General features: G+C 48.0%; 3 protein-coding genes across 4 annotated transcripts in view; 1 reads left to right on the forward strand and 2 right to left on the reverse strand.

Moving 5' to 3' along the window:
* The window catches only part of LOC120998312 (gastrula zinc finger protein XlCGF26.1-like), a 422,105-nt gene extending 412,261 nt beyond the window's left edge, over nucleotides 1–9,844 (reverse strand). For both annotated transcript variants that reach the window (XM_040428969.1, XM_040428970.1), the window contains exons 1-2: nucleotides 9,809–9,844; nucleotides 4,152–4,246 (exon numbers count right to left, since the gene is read on the reverse strand). In XM_040428969.1, the coding sequence (XP_040284903.1) occupies nucleotides 4,152–4,246; nucleotides 9,809–9,830 (117 nt within the window). In that variant the 5' untranslated portion in view covers nucleotides 9,831–9,844. The remainder of the gene's footprint in view (nucleotides 1–4,151; nucleotides 4,247–9,808) is intronic.
* LOC120998324 (aspartic and glutamic acid-rich protein-like) overlaps nucleotides 1–22,264 on the forward strand; it is a 2,513,920-nt gene that overhangs the window by 1,374,697 nt on the left and 1,116,959 nt on the right. The window lies entirely within an intron of this gene.
* Nucleotides 1–22,264, reverse strand: part of LOC120998305 (gastrula zinc finger protein XlCGF26.1-like) — a 4,064,644-nt gene that overhangs the window by 467,734 nt on the left and 3,574,646 nt on the right. The gene's annotated exons all lie outside the window — the stretch shown is intronic.

A 22,264-nucleotide genomic window follows, 5' to 3' on the forward strand; every position in this document is an offset into this window, starting at 1 on the left:
TTAATAATAAATAATAATTTATCATCACTAGAACACCCTGCTTATCACTGTGTATAGTATAAGGACAGAAGAGAACACAGGAGAGGTGAGAACTGATTATCACTAGAACACCCTGCTTATCACAGTTTATAGTATAAGGACAGGAGAGAACACAGGAGAGGCGAGAACTGATTATCCATCATCACTAGAACACTCTGCTTATCACTGTGTATAGTATAAGGACAGGAGAGGTGAGAACTGATTATCATCACTAGAACACTCTGCTTATCACTGTATATAGTATAAGGACAGGAGAGAACACAGGAGAGGTGAGAACTGATTATCATCACTAGAACACCCTGCTTATCACTGTTTATAGTATAAGGACAGGAGAGGTGAGGACTGATTATCACTAGAACAGCCTGGTTATCACTGTCCATAGTATAAGGACAGGAGAGAACACAGGAGAGGTGAGAACTGATTATCTATCATCACTAGAACACTCTGCTTATTAGGGGTGGACGATATGGCCTAAAATTTATATTGCGATATAATTTTAAGCATATGCGATATGCGATATATATTGCGATATATTGTTTTCTATATTGGGGGGGGTGTTTAAACTTTTTTTTTTTTTACTTTTTATTTAATAACTATTAGCCTCCTTAAGGGCTAGAACCCTTGTCATATTCACCCTAATAGAGCTCTATTTGGGTGAATAGGACTTTACACTCTCCCTGCTGCCCTGTACTTTGTGCACACAACAGCAGGGAGCTGACCATGGCAGCCAGCCTCTCATGTGCCCCCCCCCCAGCCTCTGATCTGCCCCCCCCAGCCTCTGATCTGCCCCCCCCAGCCTCTGATCTGCTCCCCCCAGCCTCTGATCTGCTCCCCCTCAGCCTCTGATCTGCTCCCCCCAGCCTCTGATCTGCTCCCCCTCAGCCTCTGATCTGCTCCCCCTCAGCCTCTGATCTGCTCCCCCTCAGCCTCTGATCTGCTCCCCCTCAGCCTCTGATCTGCCCCCTCAGCCTCTGATCTGCCCCCTCAGCCTCTGATCCGCCCCCTATGGTAACTCAAACCCAACCCCCCTCCCTCCCTTCCCCCCTCCCCAGTATTAATCATTGGTGGCAGTGGCCACAGGGTCCCTCCCCCCCCCATTGGTGGCAGTGGGCAGTTCTGATCGGAGTCCCAGCAGTGTAATGCTGGGGCTCCGATCGGTTACCATGGCAGCCAGGACGCTACTGAAGTCCTGGCTGCGATGGTATGTTAGTGAGCAGCATTTTACTCACGTGCGCCGTGGCCGCCGGTCACTCCTTCTTCTCATAGGTCTGTGCGGCGCATTGCTAATGCGTTAGCAATCCGCCGCACAGACAGAAGAAGGAGCGACCGGCGGCCACAGCGCACGTGAGTAAAATGCTGCTCACTAACATACCATCGCAGCCAGGACTTCAGTAGCGTGACTCCTGGCTGCCATGGTAACCGATCGGAACTGCCCACTGCCAACAATGATGGGGGGGGGGGAGGGGGACCCTGTGGGATAAGGCCGGCACATTCATTGGTGGCGCAGTGGCCACAGTCCCTCCCCTCCTCCTCCTACTCTGTCCTCATTGGTGTTCAGCGGCAGCCGCACACAGTGGGGAGGGAGGGACTCCCTCCTTCTCCCTCCACTGTGCCGGCCGGCTCAGGAGAAAATGGTGCGCGCAGAGCGCGATCATATCGCGGTCCGGTGATATAGGCGATATGGCGAAAATCCATATCGTGGCCCAAATTATATCGCCTATACCGCCCACCCCTACTGCTTATCACTGTATATAGTATAAGGACAGGAGAGAACACAGGAGAGGTGAGAACTGATTATCTATCATCACTAGAACACCCTGCTTATCACTGTATATAGTATAAGGACAGGAGAGAACACAGGAGAGGTGAGAACTGATTATCTATCACCACTAGAACACTCTGCTTATCACTGTGTATAGTATAAGGAAAGGAGATAACACAGGAGAGGTAGGAACTGATTATCATCACTAGAACACTCTGCTTATCACTGTGTATAGTATAAGGAGAGGAGAGAACACAGGAGAGGTGAGAACTGATTATCATCACTAGAACACCCTGCTTATCACTGTTTATAGTATAAGGAGAGGAGAGAACACAGGAGAGGTGAGAACTGATTATCTATCATCACTAGACCACTCTGCTTATCATTGGTTTTGATAAATACGAGTCTTATGGAAGATTTACACTGCAGAATTGTAGGGCCAATCATCGGGAATGAGTGTTATGATGAATGCTGGTTTCCAATAATAGGCCTGTGTAAATGTGCTGCCAATCACCTGATGAGTTCAGAGTTCGTGCAGCACATTACATCATGGTTTCTGTGCGGCAGATTGTGCTGTGTGAACAGTGATCTGTTCCCCAGAAACAATGGCTCTGTATGAGGATGAGAGATGGCTGTAGTCATGACTGATCCCCATACAGAGGAGGAGATTCCTACATGTAAATACAACTCTTCACCTCCACTGACGAGCATGCAATTATCAGGATTCTTCCCGATAATTGCCTGCTTGGTCTGTGCACGTAAATGCGCCTTTATATTAATTGAAAATAAAATATATTTATGATTAATTTTTCTAACCTCTTATGAAATTTAATAAATAATTACATAATGTTAATATCAAACAAGATTTTTTAAGCTGGAGTCAGAACTTTTGTATTCCCTCCACATCTGCTTTAGACTCCATCCAAAACTCCGACTCCACAGCCCGGCTACCAAGATGACGTCTACCTCTTTTTCCCAAATTTTCCTCAGAATTCTTGGAATTAAAAGGAAGAGGCAGAAACGTTTAAGCTGCTGGAACTTCCAAGGTAACGTTAGAGCATCTACCCCTGAAGTGGTCTGTCCCTCAGATCCAGAGAACTACCTCAGGAGCTTGAGATGTGAGAAGGTCTGAGGAGTTCACGATGTTTTGATTAGCTCCTGCGCTGACCAGATAATGAGGTAGAATATTGGGTATGAACGTTCGTTACCAACAATCTGTCTAATGGTACAGCTGATCACCATGAACAAGGGAAACAAATCGTTCATCGGGGGAAGTTGTTGTTCGTGCAGGCACCTAAATTATCATTTCTGGGCATCCCATCATGGTATATAAATAATGATCTGCAGCCCATAAACAATGTAGCTGTAGGAGGACGAGCAAAAGCAATCGCGACCCCTCATACTGTGGAGGGGATTTCTGCATGTAAATGAGGCTTCACCCCCACAGACGAGCAGCCGACATGAAGGAACGCTCCCTCCCATCACTGTCTGAGAGCGTCTGTCACCTTCACACTGGAGCCAGAATCTCCAGCCAATCACAGCTGCACCAACATCAGAAGGGGCATCGAGTGGGCGCCAAGCCTCCAGACCCTGCTGACATCACCCCCCGGAGCAGAGAATCTCAGCAAGCGGAGGAGAAGACTGGAGGGGCTCCATGAGTGTCTAGTCACCGCTGGGACTCAGAGAGGCTCCTCACCTCCACTGGTGCTCCAGAGGAGCAGGGAAGAAAGTACTGCAGCAGGCTCCATTACACAAACCTAAGAGCCCAAGGTAAGTCTGAATGACCGCACCTGCTGCCATGTGAAGATGATGCCCTCTCCCCACCTGAAAGGACAGGAAGACACAGAGGAGAAGATGTTTCACCCTCACTGTCCCTGCCTGGTGGAAGGAGGATCATCTCATGGTCAGGAGCCGTCCTGGAAGGGGAAGAGGGAAATGTAAAATGGTCTTTGGTTCCATCACTTTTTGGTCAGATTCTGGGGAGACTTCAGCTCCATCTACCTGATAGTTCTCTGGGAGCTTCTCTTCTGGACAGTCCTGGGAATACAGAGGACAGTGACATCTCTCGGGGGGATTTCCTTCTATGAGTCCATCTGTAGGAAACACACAGGGACAGAAGAGATTATTACATGTGATGATGAGATGATGGGAGTAGTATCCAGGTGACCCATGACAGCCCCCCTCCTTACCCTGCTGATCGCCCCATAAATCCGTCTCCTCTTCTTCTTCATCATCTTTAACCTCAGCCTTAATATCCATCAGATTTTCATCCTAAAGAAGAAAAATGTAAAATGATCTTTGGTTCAGTCCCTTTCTGGTCAGATTCTGTGGAGACTTCAGCTCCATCTACCTGATGGTTCTCTGGGAGCTTCTCCTCTGGACAGTCCTGGGAATACAGAGGACGGGGACATCTCTCGGGGGGACTTCTCCTCCCGGAGTCAGAACCTATAGGAGATAACACACAGACTGAATACAATACTGAGCGCCACAAACAGGAGGAGGAACTCTGCTGTCAGCCGCCATCTTTGTAAATCCTCTTGTGGAACCTGAAATGCGGCAGCGGAACCTGCGGGTGGATTAGGGTGGAGTTCACCCCGCTGCCCTCTGAGTGTCCGGATGATTGGGGTGTGGCAGTCAGCAGCCTGGAAGTCTATGGGCAGCCGGCAGCAGTTTATGAGCCGCAGATTCACCGGACATTTTATAGTTTCCAGGAGAATTTCTGACCCTTCGGTTTTCTGCTTCTAATGGAAGAGACCGAAAAATGTGACTACCATAGAGGGAGGAGAGCGCCCCCAAATATCATCACCGAACCCCCATCGAGGGAAGAGAGCACCCCCCCACGATATCAGGGCCGAACCCCCGAGGGACAAGAGCGCCCCCCCCCCCCCCCGATATCAGGGCCGAACCCCCATCGAGGGACAAAAACGCCCCCCCCCCCCCGATATCAGGGCTGAACCCCAATAGAAGGACAAGAGCGCCCCCCAGTATCAGGACTAAACCCCCCCCCCCCCCCCCCCCCCCCCCCCCCCCCGATATCAGTGCTAAACTCCCACAGAGGAACGAGAGTTTAGTTGCTATCATAATGTGGCTCCCAGTATTAATCATGCCCCCATTAGTGCCTCCCAGTATTAATAAAGTCTCCATTAGTGCCTCCTGTAATAGTAATGCCTCCCGTAATAGCAATGCCCCCATTAGTGCCCCCCAGTAACACCATTAGTGCCCCCATTAATAGTAATGCCCCTATTAGTGCCCCCAGTAATAGTAACACTCCCATTAGTGCCCCCAGTAATCGTAACGCCTCCATTAGTGCCCCCAGTAATAGTAATGCCCCCATTAGTGCCCCCAGTAATAGTAATGCCCCCATTAGTGCCACCAGTAATAGTAATGTCCCATTAGTGCCCCCAGTAATAGTAATGTCCCATTAGTGCCCCCAGTAATAGTAACGCCCCCATTAGTGCCCCCAGTAATAGTAACGCCCCCATTAGTGCCCCCAGTAATAGTAACGCCCCCATTAGTGCCCCCAGTAATAGTAACGCCCCCATTAGTGCCCCCAGTAATAGTAACGACCCCATTAGTGCCCCCAGTAATAGTAACGACCCCATTAGTGCCCCCAGTAATAGTAACGCCCCATTAGTGCCCCCAGTAATAGTAACGCCCCCATTAGTGCCCCCAGTAATAGTAACGCCCCCATTAGTGCCCCCAGTATTAATAAAGTCTCCATTAGTGCCTCCTGTAATAGTAATGCCTCCCGTAATAGCAATGCCCCCATTAGTGCCCACCAGTAATAGCAATGCCCACATTAGTGCCCCTAGTAATAGTAACGCCCCATTAGTGCCCCCAGTAATAGTAACGCCCCCATTAGTGCCCCTAGTAATAGTAACGCCCCCATTAGTGCCCCCAGTAATAGTAACGCCCCCATTAGTGCCCCCAGTATTAATAAAGTCTCCATTAGTGCCCCCAGTAATAGTAACGCCTCCATTAGTGCCCCCAGTAATAGTAATGCCCCTATTAGTGCCTACAGTAATAGTAACGCCTCCATTAGTGCCCCCAGTAATAGAAACGCCCCCATTAGAGCCCCCAGTAATAGTAACGCCCCCATTAGTGTCCCCAGTAATAGTAACGCCCCCATTAGTGTCCCCAGTAATAGTAACGCCCCCATTAGTGTCCCCAGTAATAGTAATGCCCCCATTAGTGTCCCCAGTAATAGCAATGCCCCAATTAATAGTTATGCCCCCATTAGTGCCCCCAGTAATAGTAACGCCCCCAGTAATAGTAACGCCCCCATTAGTGCCCCCAGTAATAGTAACGCCCCCATTAGTGCCCCCAGTAATAGTAACGCCCCCATTAGTGCCCCCAGTAATAGTAATGTCCCATTAGTGCCCCCAGTAATAGTAATGTCCCATTAGTGCCCAAAGTAATAGTAATGCCCCCAGTAATAGTAATGTCCCATTAGTGCCCCCAGTAATAGTAATGTCCCCATTAGTGCCCCCAGTAATAGTAATGTCCCCATTAGTGCCCCCAGTAATAGTAATGTCCCATTAGTGCCCCCAGTAATAGTAATGTCCCATTAGTGCCCCCAGTAATAGTAATGTCCCATTAGTGCCCCCAGTAATAGTAATGTCCCATTAGTGCCCCCAGTAATAGTAATGCCCCATTAGTTCCCCCCAGTAATAGTAATGCCCCATTAGTTCCCCCCAGTAATAGTAATGTCCCCGTTAGTGCCCCCAGTAATAGTAATGTCCCATTAGTGCCCCCAGTAGTAGTAATGCCCCCATTAGTGCCCCCAGTAATAGTAATGCCCCCAGTAATAGTAACGCCCCCATTAGTGCCCCCAGTAATAGTAACGCCCCCAGTATTAGTAATGCCCCATTAGTGCCCCCAGTAATAGTAATGCCCCCATTAGTGGCCCCAGTAATAGTAATGCCCCAATTAGTGCCCCCAGTAATAGTAATGCCCCCATTAGTGCTCCCAGTACTAGTAATGTCCCCATTAGTGCCTCTATTAATAGTAATGCCCCCATTAGTGCCCCTAGTAATAGTAATGCCCCAATTAGTGCCTCCCAGTACTAGTAATGCCCCCAGTAATAGTAATGCCCCAGTAATAGTAATGCCCCAGTAATAGTAATGCCCCAGTAATAGTAATGCCCTAGTAATAGTAATGCCCCAGTAATAGTAATGCCCTAGTAATAGTAATGCCCCAGTAATAGTAATGCCCCAGTAATAGTAATGCCCCATTAGTGCCCCCAGTAATAGTAATGCCCCATTAGTGCCCTCAGTAATAGTAATGCCCCCATTAGTGCCTCCCAGTACTAGTAATGCCCCCAGTAATAGTAATGCCCCAGTAATAGTAATGCCCCATTAGTGCCCCCAGTAATAGTAATGCCCCATTAGTGCCCCCAGTAATAGTAATGCCCCCATTAGTGCCTCCCAGTACTAGTAATGTCCCATTAGTGCCTCCATTAATAGTAATGCCCCCATTAGTGCCCCTAGTAATAGTAACGCCCCCATTAGTGCCCCCAGTAATAGTAACGCCCCCATTAGTGCCCCCAGTAATAGTAACGCCCCCATTAGTGCCCCCAGTAATAGTAACGCCCCCATTAGTGCCCCCAGTAATAGTAACGCCCCCATTAGTGCCCCCAGTAATAGTAACGCCCCCATTAGTGCCCCCAGTAATAGTAACGCCCCCATTAGTGCCCCCAGTAATAGTAACGCCCCCATTAGTGCCCCCAGTAATAGTAACGCCCCCATTAGTGCCCCCAGTAATAGTAACGCCCCCATTAGTGCCCCCAGTAATAGTAACGCCCCCATTAGTGCCCCCAGTAATAGTAACGCCCCCATTAGTGCCCCCAGTAATAGTAACGCCCCCATTAGTGCCCCCAGTAATAGTAACGCCCCCATTAGTGCCCCCAGTAATAGTAACGCCCCCATTAGTGCCCCCAGTAATAGTAACGCCCCCATTAGTGCCCCCAGTAATAGTAACGCCCCCATTAGTGCCCCCAGTAATAGTAACGCCCCCATTAGTGCCCCCAGTAATAGTAACGCCCCCATTAGTGCCCCCAGTATTAATAGTCTCCATTAGTGCCTCCTGTAATAGTAATGCCTCCCGTAATAGCAATGCCCCCATTAGTGCCCCCCAGTAATAGCAATGCCCCCATTAGTGCCCCCCAGTAACACCATTAGTGCCCCCATTAATAGTAATGCCCCCAATAATAGTAATGCCCCCATTAGTGCCCCCAGTAATAGTAACGCCCCCATTAGTGCCCCCAGTAATAGTAACGCCCCCATTAGTGCCCCCAGTATTAATAAAGTCTCCATTAGTGCCCCCAGTAATAGTAACGCCCCTATTAGTGCCTACAGTAATAGTAACGCCTTCATTAGTGCCACCAGTAATAGTAATGTCCCATTAGTGCCCCCAGTAATAGTAACGCCCCCATTAGAGCCCCCAGTAATAGTAACGCCCCCATTAGTGTCCCCAGTAATAGTAACGCCCCCATTAGTGTCCCCAGTAATAGTAATGCCCCCATTAGTGTCCCCAGTAATAGTAATGCCCCCATTAGTGTCCCCAGTAAAAGCAATGCCCCAATTAATAGTTATGCCCCCAGTAATAGTAATGTCCCCAGTAATAGTAATGCCCCCATTAGTGCCCCCAGTAATAATAATGCCCCCATTAGTGCCCCCAGTAATAGTAACGCCCCCATTAGTGCCCCCAGTAATAGTAATGTCCCATTAGTGCCCCCAGTAATAGTAATGCCCCCAGTAATAGTAATGTCCCATTAGTGCCCCCAGTAATAGTAATGCCCCCATTAGTAGTAATGCCCCCATTAGTAGTAATGCCCCCATTAGTAGTAATGCCCCCATTAGTGCCCCCAGTAATAGTAATGCCCCCATTAGTGCCCCCAGTAATAGTAATGCCCCCATTAGTGCCCCCAGTATTAGTAATGCCCCATTAGTGCCCCCAGTATTAGTAATGCCCCCATTAGTGGCCCCAGTAATAGTAATGCCCCCATTAGTGCCCCCAGTAATAGTAATGCCCCCATTAGTGCTCCCAGTACTAGTAATGTCCCCATTAGTGCCTCTATTAATAGTAATGCCCCCATTAGTGCCCCTAGTAATAGTAATGCCCCCATTAGTGCCTCCCAGTACTAGTAATGCCCCATTAGTGCCCCAGTAATAGTAATGCCCCCATTAGTGCCCCAGTAATAGTAATGCCCCCAGTAATAGTAATGCGCCATTAGTGCCCCCAGTAATAGTAATGCCCCCATTAGTGCCTCCCAGTAATAGTAATGCCCCCATTAATAGTAATGCCCCCATTAATAGTAATGCCCCCAGTAATAGTAATGCCCCCAGTAATAGTAATGCCCCCAGTAATAGTAATGCCCCAGTAATAGTAATGCCCCATTAGTGCCCCCAGTAATAGTAATGCCCCCATTAGTGCCCCCAGTAATAGTAATGCCCCCATTAGTGCCCCCAGTAATAGTAATGCCCCCATTAGTGCCTCCCAGTACTAGTAATGTCCCATTAGTGCCTCCATTAATAGTAATACCCCTATTAGTGCCCCCAGTAATAGTAATGCCCCCATTAGTGCCCCCAGTAATAGTAATGCCCCCATTAGTGCCCCCAGTAATAGTAATGCCCCCATTAGTGCCCCCAGTAATAGTAATGCCCCCATAAGTGCCCCCAGTAATAGTAATGCCCCCAGTAATAGTAATGCCCCCAGTAACAGGACTGGGAGACGTCATCACATGGAGGAGGTACAGGCTGCACTAATGAGCGCCTCACACTGGAAGCCTCATTACTAACAGCCCCTACAGGACACGACCCCTGCACGGCGCTCCCATGGAGGACACGCCCCCTCCGCAATGCTGCCATGGGGGGTCCTTCCAAGTTCCAACCGGTGTCCGCAGTGGTTTCCGGATAAATCTCCCCCAGACGTCATCTCTCCCCGGCAGGAATCCCCGCACATCCAGCAGTGTCAGCCCGGAGCAGACCCGTCCACAGCTCCTGTTACCTGGGAGGGGAGCCTCCATCATGGCGGCCGGGGGCAGCTCCTCCATGGGGACAGTGAGCGGAAGGACCTGGGGTGACGTCATCGTCATGTGACCAGTGCCGGAGGGGCGGAGCTCAGCTTTGCACAGAGGATGAAGTAGTCAATAACCTGTGATAACGTCAAGTCACGTGAGGGGGCGGGGCTTTGTACAGAAGAGAAGGAACTGAAGTGGAGGGGATAAATGAGAGAAATGCTGGGAGTTGTAGTCCTCTCCTCTTCTACCTCCTCTGATATCACATAATAACAGGCTGGACATGCTGGGAGTTGTAGTCCTCTCCTACCTCCTCCTGTAATGTCCTCTGATATCACATAATAACAGGCTGGACATGCTGGGAGTTGTAGTCCTCTCCTCCCTCCTCCTGTAATGTCCTCTGATATCACATAATAACAGGCTGGACATGCTGGGAGTTGTAGTCCTCTCCTACCTCCCCCTGTAATGTCCTCTGATATCACATAATAACAGGCTGGACATGCTGGGAGTTGTAGTCCTCTCCTACCTCCTCCTGTAATGTCCTCTGATATCACATAGTAACAGGCTGGACATGCTGGGAGTTGTAGTCCTCTCCTACCTCCTCCTGTAATGTCCTCTGATATCACATAATAACAGGCTGGACATGCTGGGAGTTGTAGTCCTCTCCTACCTCCTCCTGTAATGTCCTCTGATATCACATAATAACGGGCTGGACATGCTGGGAGTTGTAGTCCTCTCCTACCTCCCCCTGTAATGTCCTCTGATATCACATAATAACAGGCTGGACATGCTGGGAGTTGTAGTCCTCTCCTACCTCCTCCTGTAATGTCCTCTGGTATCACATAATAACAGGCTGGACATGCTGGGAGTTGTAGTCCTCTCCTACCTCCTGTAATGTCCTCTGATATCACATAATAACGGGCTGGACATGCTGGGAGTTGTAGTCCTCTCCTACCTCCTCCTGTAATGTTCTCTGATATCACATAATAATGGGCTGGACATGCTGGGAGTTGTAGTCCTCTCCTACATCCTCCTGTAATGTCCTCTGATATCATATAATAACAGGCTGGACATGCTGGGAGTTGTAGTCCTCTCCTACCTCCTCCTGTAATGTCCTCTGATATCACATAATAACAGGCTGGGCATGCTGGGAGTTGTAGTCCTCTCCTACCTCCTCCTGTAATGTCCTCTGATATCACATAATAACAGGCTGGACAAGCTGGGAGTTGTAGTCCTCTCCTACCTCCTCCTGTAATGTCCTCTGATATCACATAATAACAGGCTGGACATGCTGGGAGTTGTAGTCCTCTCCTCTCCTCCTGTAATGTCCTCTGATATCACATAATAACAGGCTGGACAAGCTGGGAGTTGTAGTCCTCTCCTCTTTGGTGTGGATTTCCTGGATGAGAACCTCCTCTTTGCTTCTACAGTAGAGAACGTCCCCCCAGAGATGTGACCGGTCACTGCCCAGCAGGACTGCGCTCCATGTGCACTACACGTATCATGTATGGGGGGGGGGGTGACCTGTTAACCCCCTGTACAGATGGAGAGGCACCGGGGCCGTCAGGTGGAGCGCGGTATAACAGCGCACCTTCATAGCACCAGGCCAGATCAGACCTTTTGCTCAGTCCCCCTCCAGCAGAAGACGCCTCAATAGCCCAGGAACTATCTACAACCAATGGCTGGGAGCAGAGCGGGGTGCCGGGACCAGCAGACGGGGCAGCGTGGGAGCAGAGCGGGGTGCCGGGACCAGCAGACGGGGCAGCGTGGGAGCAGAGCGGGGTGCCGGGACCAGCAGACGGGGCAGCGTGGGAGCAGAGCGGGGTGCCGGGACCAGCAGACGGGGCAGCGTGGGAGCTGAACAGACACATCGGCAGTGGACCCTGACTGCCGGCCTGACCGCGCTACGGGAGAGGGAAGTGTCCCGGCAGCCAAGACCACCAGGAACAGAGATTAGCCGACGGACAGTCTTTCAAGGGGCCTCTTCACCTACTACTCATCCTCAGAACCCACAGGAGTGCGGCTGGGGACTAGGGACCTCTATCAGTGGTTGAGAACCAGTGGTTTGAGATTAGACACTTGGAAGGAATTGGGTCTATGGCGGTATGGTGGCTAGAGATGGCCTTGTGGTTTGCCCGATGGTCGTTTCGCGGCAAACTTTGCTCATTTGCTGTTCGCCAAACGGACGAACATATGGCGATATTCGCGCCCACCATATTCTTTTACATTGTGAATTACATTGACACATCCATCAGGTGGTACAGGACGGCCAATGGAGACGTTTCAGCACATGGACACCCCCCCTACCTTATAAATAAACCCGATCTGGCCGCCATTTTACATTCAGTCTTCTGCCAGTGTAGGGAGAGGTTGCTGTGCGGAGCAGGGACAGGCTGTTAGGGACACCAAACGCTGGCTAATAGGGCCACAAACGTCCTTGTAAGGACTGGTATAGGTGCGCTATCAATAGGTGTGATAAACTGAGGGGCGGTATTTCAGTAATACATGAAACATGTAAATGCACTGCACGGTTGCATTCATTTCTGGTGAAAGAGTATAGGGGCTTATTTCATTAAATAAATATATATATACGCACTGCTGGTGAACGCGTATAGGGGCCTATTTCATTAAATAAATATATATACATACGCACTGCTGGTGAAAGAGTATAGGGGCTTATTTCATTAAATAAATATATATACATACGCACTGCTGGTGAAAGAGTATAGGGGCCTATTTCATTAAATAAATATATATACATACGCACTGCTGGTGAACGCGTATAGGGGCCTATTTCAGTCCAAGAAGAAATAGATATTTTCAGTTCACTTTTGCAGTTATTTCTGGTGAAAGCGTATAGGGGCGTATTTCAGTGCTACAAGAAAAATATATTCTCAGGTCACTGTTGCAGTTATATCTGGTAAAGCCTTTACTGGCGTATTGCAGTATAAAAATAAATATACATTCCTGGCGCACTTATATGTAGAAAAACCTTTATTCACGTTTATCAGTAGAAAAATATTAATATTTTCAGCTTTCACTGTTGCAGTTATAGGAGGTAAAGCCTTTAGTGGCGTATTTCTGTACAAAAATCAAGATATATTCAGCGCTGCAGTTATATGGGAAAGTCCTTTTTGCGGTATGGACTGAATTACGTTGTGTTAAAATTTAGCATTTACGTTTCACACACTGCGCACTTACATGACGACGTCCATAAGAGCGGCGCACCAATACAGGTGAATACACTATGCACTAACATTCCCACCAGCCCGCATCTATCTGCGGTATTGCTTACTGGACACTCCTAGCTTCAAGTAGTTCAGGTGCCAGCGTTTTCCCCTTGGTCCTGGGGTCCAAACACAATCCAAATAAATGTAACGCAGCACTCCTCGGATAAAAAGTGAAAGAAATGCGATATTTATACAACACATGTTGATACAGGCAACGTTCCAGCTCTCTCACAGAGCCATTATCAAGCCAAATGTACATACAATAAAGTGACTGTGCATAATATATAGGAACATATCAGGCAGTGATCGGCGCTCGTTTCCTGATTAATTCCATACTGGTGCATATAAAAACTCCATAAAAAACAATTCATTCTCTTGTGACAATTCACAGTGTAGCAGCCATCTCATACCGTCAGGTATAGTGCATCACATTTCCGTGATTCTCTTCAATTTCATAGTGCTTCATATAATATATACTCGTGTATCCCCCAAATAGTGATAGTGGTTAAAACATCCATGGCTTGCTCAAACACAATTCACACCTGTAAGGAAACTGCAACACAGGAATCCATAAATTTCCGTTACCTTATGCTCTCCGCTATATCAAAGATGGAGCATTCCCCCATCCCGGCGTGTCTCCCCGCTCACTGCGCCTGCGCCACCATCGCACCGCAGTGCATCATCACCCGGCGCTCGAGGCGGGCCAATATCGCAACATGCTCTCACAGCGCTATGTCAAAGATGGAGCATTCCCCTAGCTCGGCGTGTCTCTCTACTTACTGCGCCTGCGTCACCATCGCACCGCAGTGCATCATCACCCGGCGCTCGAGGCGGGCCAATATCGCAACATGCTCTCACAGCGCTATGTCAAAGATGGAGCATTCCCCTAGCTCGGTGTGTCTCACTGCGCCTGCGCCACCATCGCACCGCAGTGCATCATCACCCGGCGCTCGAGGCGGGCCAATATCGCAACATGCTCTCACAGCGCTATGTCAAAGATGGAGCATTCCCCTAGCTCGGCGTGTCTCTCTACTTACTGCGCCTGCGTCACCATCGGACCGCAGAGCATCATAAACCCGACACTCGGGGCGGGCCAATGTGGCAACATGCGGATGTTAGACAACCTATACCACCCCCCGGAATACTTCCCGGTATACTTAACACATAAGCATTTGCATACGTATACTCACATATTAAAGTCTCTCTGTAATAATGGTAACGATTAATATTATAAGGTAACTGAAATGGATAAAACCTGGGTAAGCGATCTCTCCCGTAGGTGTCCACAACTCTCAATAAGTAACTGCGGAATATAAAAAATACTTAAGTTGCACAATCCTTATATCATAATGTATCGTATACAATGACTCAAGTGTCGCGGCACATTGTGGGCCACCCACTACATACCTCAGTTAATCATTCCTGAGGTCACCCTAAATTCTATATTTAACCCTTTAGGTTTAAGTGTGTCCAAACGATGGATCCACCTAAGTTCACATTTTTTTAGGAGGGACACCCTGTCTCCCCCCCTCTTTGGCATAGCAACATGATCGAGTATCGTAAACCTAAGTTCCTGTTCTTTGTGTTTGTACTCACTAAAGTGTTTCGATACCGGGAGGTCTTTCCTCTCATTTCTAATACTGAATCTGTGGTTGTTACAACGTGTCTTCACGTCTGTGGTTGTCTCCCTCACATACAGCAGCTTGCAGGGGCACCACAAGACGTAGATCACCCACAAAGAATCGCAGGTAAGTAATGTCTAATTGTACATTTTTCTCCTGTTGCTGGGTGTACAAATTCCTTCACTTTTTGCATCAATTTACAAAATTCAGGCAGGGATAACTGCTTTTTTTTTTAGTTTTAAAAAAAGTCTGTCGTAAGCGTACTGGTCCTCACCACTCTATCTTTGATGTTTTGTGTCCTTCAATAGGACATCAGTGGGGCCTCTTTAAAAGCCAACATATTCGGGTACCCACTCTGTAGTATACCCCAGTGCCTCCTAATGATTTGTTCCACCTTTGTCCTCATTGTATGTGGATACAAATGGTATCCGGTTAGGACTTTTCTTGGGGCATGGTTTTTTCATCTCCTCCCGAGGAATTGATTTTACTTTATTAATATGTCCCTTTACTAATGTTAAGGAATATCCCTTTTCTAGGAAGGAGTCTCCCATTTTTTCCAAGGCTTTATTTAAATGTTCTTCCTTGTCTACAATCCTTTTAACCCGTAGCATCTGACTATAAGGGAGCGATTTAATCATCCTCGTCGGGTGACAGCTTGTATATTGTAGAAAGGTATTTTTATCAGTTTCCTTAATGTGCAAATCTGTGTGCAACTGCCCATTCTTTATATACACCTGTGTATCCAGAAATTGTACTCTTTCACTGGATGCCACCAATGTAAACTTAATATGCTCATCCATACTATTAAGGAACAAATGGAATTCCAACAGAGCATCTTGGGTTCCAGTCCAGATAAGGAACACGTCATCTATGTACCTCCACCACATAAGCACATGCTCATAGTGGGGAGATACATAGACAAGGCGCTTGTAACGGATCTCCTGGCACCCTGACCGGGTACCTCCGTTGATAAATGCTCCCAGCGCCTCCCGAGGACTCCAAGCACTCCACTCGACACCGATACCACCACAGGAAACGGGAACAGCTCTTACAAGAGCTAGGAGTAATAGCTAGGGGAGTATACACGTATAGCAATTCCCACACACATGAGACGAGGCTCTATATTGAATGTAAAACAGGAACTCCTTTACTGAGGGCTACCTGCCCGTATTTATGCAGGTCCCCATCTGGTGGACACTCCCCTAGGGGACCGGATGGAAGACTGTGACACAGGACAGATATGCAGCAATTCAGGATAAACAGACACAATACATCCCCACAATGCATCATGGTTTCCTCCTCTCTGCCCTGGAGACAACCGAGGAGCAATTCAATGATCTCTCAGGACAAAGGGAAATCGCCAATACACATGTGGGGACAACAGGACAGAAATCACAATTTAAACATACAATGTCACAACCTTTACAGTAACCACAGACATTTAACATATCCCCAGATAGCTCAAGTCTGAGTGCATATTATTAGGTTGAATGGCACTCAGACTACACAAATGCAATAAAATCGACATGGAGCCAAAGTCTTTAATTTCACGAACAGGCTCCATGGCATAGCTATCTGGATACCCTCACATAACATACAATACAATTCCAAAGACAGATGGTTCTGTCACACACCTCAAAACCCCACATATCCCCATAATGTATACATCCATGGATAGCTCTGATCTGGGTGAACAACATATCCAAAAATCACCCAGATCCGAGCAGGGGTTCCCGAATTCAATGGAAGTCACATTTGGCCGACCGCAAGCATGGCTTTCCTGCCCAAAACAGTTCCACAGATTTAAGCTGTGCAGCCGGTCTGTCTTCTCCTTCAAAGTTAGTATGGGCCATAATCCTGAGGCAAGAGGTTGGCAAACAGGCCCCTCCAAAACCCAGTGGCGAGGTTATTTTCGCCACACATCTCCCCCTCCCAGGGAAGACTAACCAGATACCTGACCTCACGCCGGTCGGTACCTGAGTTAGTCTGGCAGCCCACCCACAACCAAATACTGGACCTGTTGAATTTGGTAGCCTGTCTCTGTCCAGTGAGTCCACCAAGGTTATGTTGGTAGCTGGTACTCCCGGTCTCTGTGTTGCTCCCTGGCTTGGAGTGGAGGTTGCTTTGTGTGCAGGGATCAGAGGTACTCTGCCCTGGTGCCAGCGCTACAACGGAAGAAGCCTGGTTGGAGCCTGGTTGTTGGAGGGGGAGACCGACTGTCTCCCCTTTGGATACCCAGCTCTGCTGCTGGAGGGGGAGACCGACTGTCTCCCCTTTGGCTAAACAGCCCTGTTGCTGGGGGACAGGACCGACTGTCCCTACCCCCTGTGCTGTAAGTGCAGAGACCACGGTCCCATCTGCACTGTTGTGGGGCTTACTGTCTCCCCCTGGTGTGTTAAGCTGCCGCTGGGGAGAGGGGGTAATGAGCTCCTCTCCCATACATACTTCCAGCCGCTGGGGAGGGCGATCGACCGTCTCCGCTCCCAATACAGTGTCCTGCTCCTGGGGAAAGGAGACTGGGCTCTCTATTCCCTGCTGGACATTCTGCCGCTGGGGGACAGGACCGACTGTCTCTGCCCCCTGTAACTCAGCCTGCCGCTGGGGAATGGAGACTGGGCTCCCAATTCCCTGCAGGACCGGTGGAGAGACCTCGGTCCCATCTCCACCCACACTCTGGGGTTCTTCCCAGAAAAACTCCACAATATTTTCCCAGCTGAAGAGGTCTGGCTCTGGGTCTGTCACTCTGCTCTCCTGCTGAGCCTTCTCACTGGAGTGGAACAGCTGCTGGTAGCCCTGTTCCAGCTCCATCTCCTGGGTCACCAGGTGGACCAGGTCCTGCTCAATCTCATGAGTGTCGTCCCAGTCATACCTGCTTTCCCGCCACTCAAAGAGGTCCCTGAACCGGGCTTGTGTAGGGCTCCCAAACTCCAGCTCTGAAAAAGTCTCCCATAACAAACCAGGACCATCAAACTCCTCTCCCTCTGGCTTGTCATGCTCAGCTGTCCTGGGTAGGTACTGTGCCCCATACCACCAGAGCGCCTGGTAGGCATCTTCCAGCCACAGCTCCTGCCATGCTAGGTGTTCCAATTTCTTTACCCATTCCTCCCGGGGCTGCTCTCCCAGGAAGGGCATCCGCAGGGCTACTTGCTTCTGCAACCGCTGGTCTTCCGTGGTAAGTCTCTCGTCCCGCATATACTCCACAATACCCAGTGCCTGGTACCAGATGCCTTTGCGGACTGCCTCTCGGTCATCCATGACACCCTCATCGTACTCCACTGCTGGTTCCATTCTGGTGCTGTCAGGGTCGCTGTACTAGGACATGTGTTGCCCTCAAATTGTAAAATCCATGGAATGGTGTCTCCTGTAGCTGTCCTTCTGGCTGTGAAAACGATCCCGCCGCTTGCCACCAATGTAAAGGATCTCCTGGCACCCCGACTGCGTACCTCCGTTGATTGATGCTCCCAGCGCCTCCCGAGGACGACAAGCACTCCACTCGACACCGATACCACCACAGGAACCAGGAACAGCTCTTACAAGAGCTAGGAGTAATAGCCAGGGGAGTATACAGCATAGCAATCCCCACACACATGAGACGAGGCTCTATGTTGAATGTAAAACAGGAACTCCTTTACTGAGGGCTACCCGCCCGTATTTATGCAGGTCCCCATATGGTGGACACTCCCCTAGGGGACCGGATGGAAGACTGTAACACAGGACAGATATGCAGCAATTCAGGATACACAGACACAATACATCCCCACAATGCATCATGGTTTCCTCCTCTCTGCCCTGGAGACAACCGAGGAGCAATTCAATGATCTCTCAGGACAAAGGGAAATTGCCAATACACATGTGGGGACAACAGGACAGAAATCACCATTTAAACATACAATGTCACAACCCTTACAGTAACCACAGACATTTAACATATCCCCAGATAGCTCAAGTTGAGTGCATATTATTAGGTTGACAAATACAATAAAATCGACATGGAGCCAAAGTCTTTAATTTCACGAACAGGCTCCATGGCATAGCTATCTGGGTACCCTCACATAACATACAATACAATTCCAAAGACAGATGGTTCTGTCACACACCTCAAAACCCCACATATCCCCATAATGTATAGATCCATGGATAGCTCTGATCTGGGTGAACAACATATCCAAAAATCACCCAGATCCGAGCAGGGGTTCCCGAATTCCATGGAAGTCACATTTGGCCGACCGCAAGCATGGCTTTCCTGCCCAAAACAGTTCCACAGATTTAAGCTGTGCGGCCGGTCTGTCTTCTCCTTCAAAGTTAGTATGGGCCATAATCCTGAGGCAAGAGGCTGGCAAACAGGCCCCTCCAAAACACAGTGGCGAGGTTATTTTCGCCACAGCGCTCCTCCAGAGAACGGACAAAAATATTTGCATAAGTGGGCGCGACATTTGAGCCCATGGCCGCGCCCACCCGTGGCAAATAAAATCTGTCCTGGAACCCAAAATAGTTGCACCTTAATGAAAGTTCCAAAAGATGCAAAAGAAAACGTTTGCTCTGTACAGAATACGTAGATCCTTCTAGTGCCCTACCAACAGCTCGCAATCCCTCTCCATGACCAATGGATGTATAGAGGGACACTCTATCAAATGACGCCAAAATACTACCATCTGGTACTTTAACTGTTGATATCTTCTCCAAAAAATCGCCTGTGTCCCTAAAATATGATTTTGCCCCAATAGCAAATTCCCTCAATACTCTGTCCAAAAATATAGCAATATTGGACAGGATAGAATCCCCCCCCCCCCCACCCCGAAATAATCGGGCGTCCTGGAGGGTTATCTAAACTTTTATGTATTTTAGGCAATACATATATCAAAGGGACAACAGGTGACTTAACAATCAAAAATTCTTTCAGTTGTTTGTCTATGATCCCTTCCTTTTCAGCTTTTGTTAGTATCACCTCTATCCTCTTAGCAATGTCAAACTTGGGGTCCCTCTTTTATAATTCGTATGTATCACCAGTCTGTATTTGACGTTCTATCTCCTGAACGTATTTTAATGTGTCCATCACCACGATCCCACCCCCCTTATCTGCAGGTTTTATGGTGAGATCGTGGTTATTGGACAGCCCCTGCAACGCACGCATTTCCTCAGTCGTAATATTGGGTTTAGTTAGTGGGGTATCGCGTAGCCCTAAGGTCCGTGATATCCCTCTTAACACACTCCATGAAGGACTCCATAACATGTGAACTAATCAAAGGTGTAAAATCACTTTTAGCATATAAATCAAATTGCTTCAAAGTCAGTGGATCTCCCTGTGCACAGGGCACCTCACCTACTGTGTTTCCAGAGGAGCCGAAGTCGAACCACACCCTCAGTTTCAAGGCCCTGAAGAAGCGGTTCAAGTCCAGCTCCAGCTGGAACCAATCCATTTTAGACTGTGGACAAAATGACAAACCCTTGTTTAACACTTTCATATGATGATATATTTACCACTGCATTATGTGGACTTATTTCTTTTTCTGTATTTTGGAAGTCATTTGTCTCTGTGGACGTTGTGGCTTGTTTCTTCCGGGATCGGTGGCGACGACATCCTCCCCTCCTTGTACGGTTTCCGTAGGGGGACAGCAGTCTCCTAAAAAAGGAGCATTAACCAACTTGTTAGTAATCCGCTCATTCTCCTCCTGCTGACCCCTCGTATCTGGCTTGGAATCCTGGGACTTCTTATAGGGTTTTTTTGAATATGTCCTTGCGTTATTTTGTGTCTCCTCCCATATATATACTCGTCCGCTCTTATAATCCTATTCATCCCGATTCCATTTTGCGCGTTTTGTATCCTCCAACTCATTACGCATCTTTTGCAAAAAGTCCACCCACTCATCTGCTGTCATATTGGTTCTCAATGAGTTTTCAAGATCTTGCATCCTATCCTTTGATGCCAGCACATCCTTCCGAAGGTATTCAATATTAAGGAGAATAATGTCAAGTGCATATTTGTTAGAAATAGCCTCAAATTTGGCACGAAATTCAACATCTTGTGTGAACATATTGGGCTTCAACCGTGTCCTTATCTCTCTCGGGATCCGGTTATGCTTATGATATTGTGCCAGTGTTAATAAATGTAGTTCAAGCGAAAGATTCTTTTTTGTCACATTCTCATAGTCCCTTTTGAGATTGGTCACCGAGGGTACATTCAAAAAGATGGCCTCACCCTCTAGCGCTCCCATAATCCTTTCCACATCGGAGTCATTGTATGAAAAAACGTGTGCTTCATGATTAACTGAAGAATTCTCCATATCTTGTTGCAATACACTTGAGGGTCCACACCAGACCCTACTTTTTCCACGGGTGCGCTTGGATGTGTGGATCCAATATGGATAATGTTAGGTGACACGGAGGTGTTGCGTGATTTAATACTGACAATTGACTAGGTTTCCACATATGGCAACTTTGGTGCTCCTTTGGTGTTTGCCCTGGTATACACATAGTGCACAGGGCAGGAGGCTGAGTCTAACATCCGCATGTTGCGACATTGTCCGCCCCGAGTGTCGGGTTTATGATGCACTGTGGTATTAAGTAGTAAGTAGAGAGACACACCGAGCTAGGGGAATGCTCCATCTTTGATATAGCGCTGTGAGAGCATGTTGCGATATTGGCCCGCCTCGAGCGCCGGGTGATGATGCACTGCGGTGCCATGGTGGCGCAGGCGCAGTGAGCGGGGAGACACGCCGGGATGGGGGAATGCTCCATCTTTGATATAGCGGAGAGCATAAGGTAACGGAAATTTATGGATTCCTGTGTTGCGGTTTTCTTACAGGTGTGAATTGTGTTTGAGCAAGCCATGGATGTTTTAACCACTATCACTATTTGGGGGATACACGAGTATATATTATATGAAGCACTATGAAATTGAAGAGAATCACGGAAATGTGATGCACTATACCTGACGGTATGAGATGGCTGCTACACTGTGAATTGTCACAAGAGAATGAATTGTTTTTTTATGGAGTTTTTATATGCACCAGTATGGAATTAATCAGGAAATTAGCATTGATTACTTTCTGATATGTTCCTATATATTATGCACAGTCACTGTATTGTGTGTACACTTGGCTTGATAATGGCTCTGTGAGAGCTGGAACGTTGCCTGTATCAACATAAATATCACATTTTTTTCACTTTTTATCCAAGGAGTGCTGCGTTACATTTATTTGGATTATATATACAGTACAGACCAAAAGTTTGGACACACCTTCTCATTCAAAGAGTTTTCTTTATTTTCATGACTATGAAGGCATCAAAACTATGAATTAACACATGTGGAATTATATACATAACAAACAAGTGTGAAACAACTGAAAATATGTCATATTCTAGGTTCTTCAAAGTAGCCACCTTTTGCTTTGATTACTGCTTTGCACACTCTTGGCATTCTCTTGATGAGCTTCAAGAGGTAGTCCCCTGAAATGGTCTTCACTTCACAGGTGTGCCCTATCTATTATGTATAATGAATGTTGATACACTATTCGATCAAGTCTATGCACTTGATCCGTATATATGTTTTGCATTTATCACTGTTTTTCTCTAATGATGATCAGCATATTTCTCT

This window comes from Bufo bufo, chromosome 4 (assembly GCF_905171765.1).
Source record: "Bufo bufo chromosome 4, aBufBuf1.1, whole genome shotgun sequence".
NCBI classification, from domain to species: domain Eukaryota; kingdom Metazoa; phylum Chordata; class Amphibia; order Anura; family Bufonidae; genus Bufo; species Bufo bufo.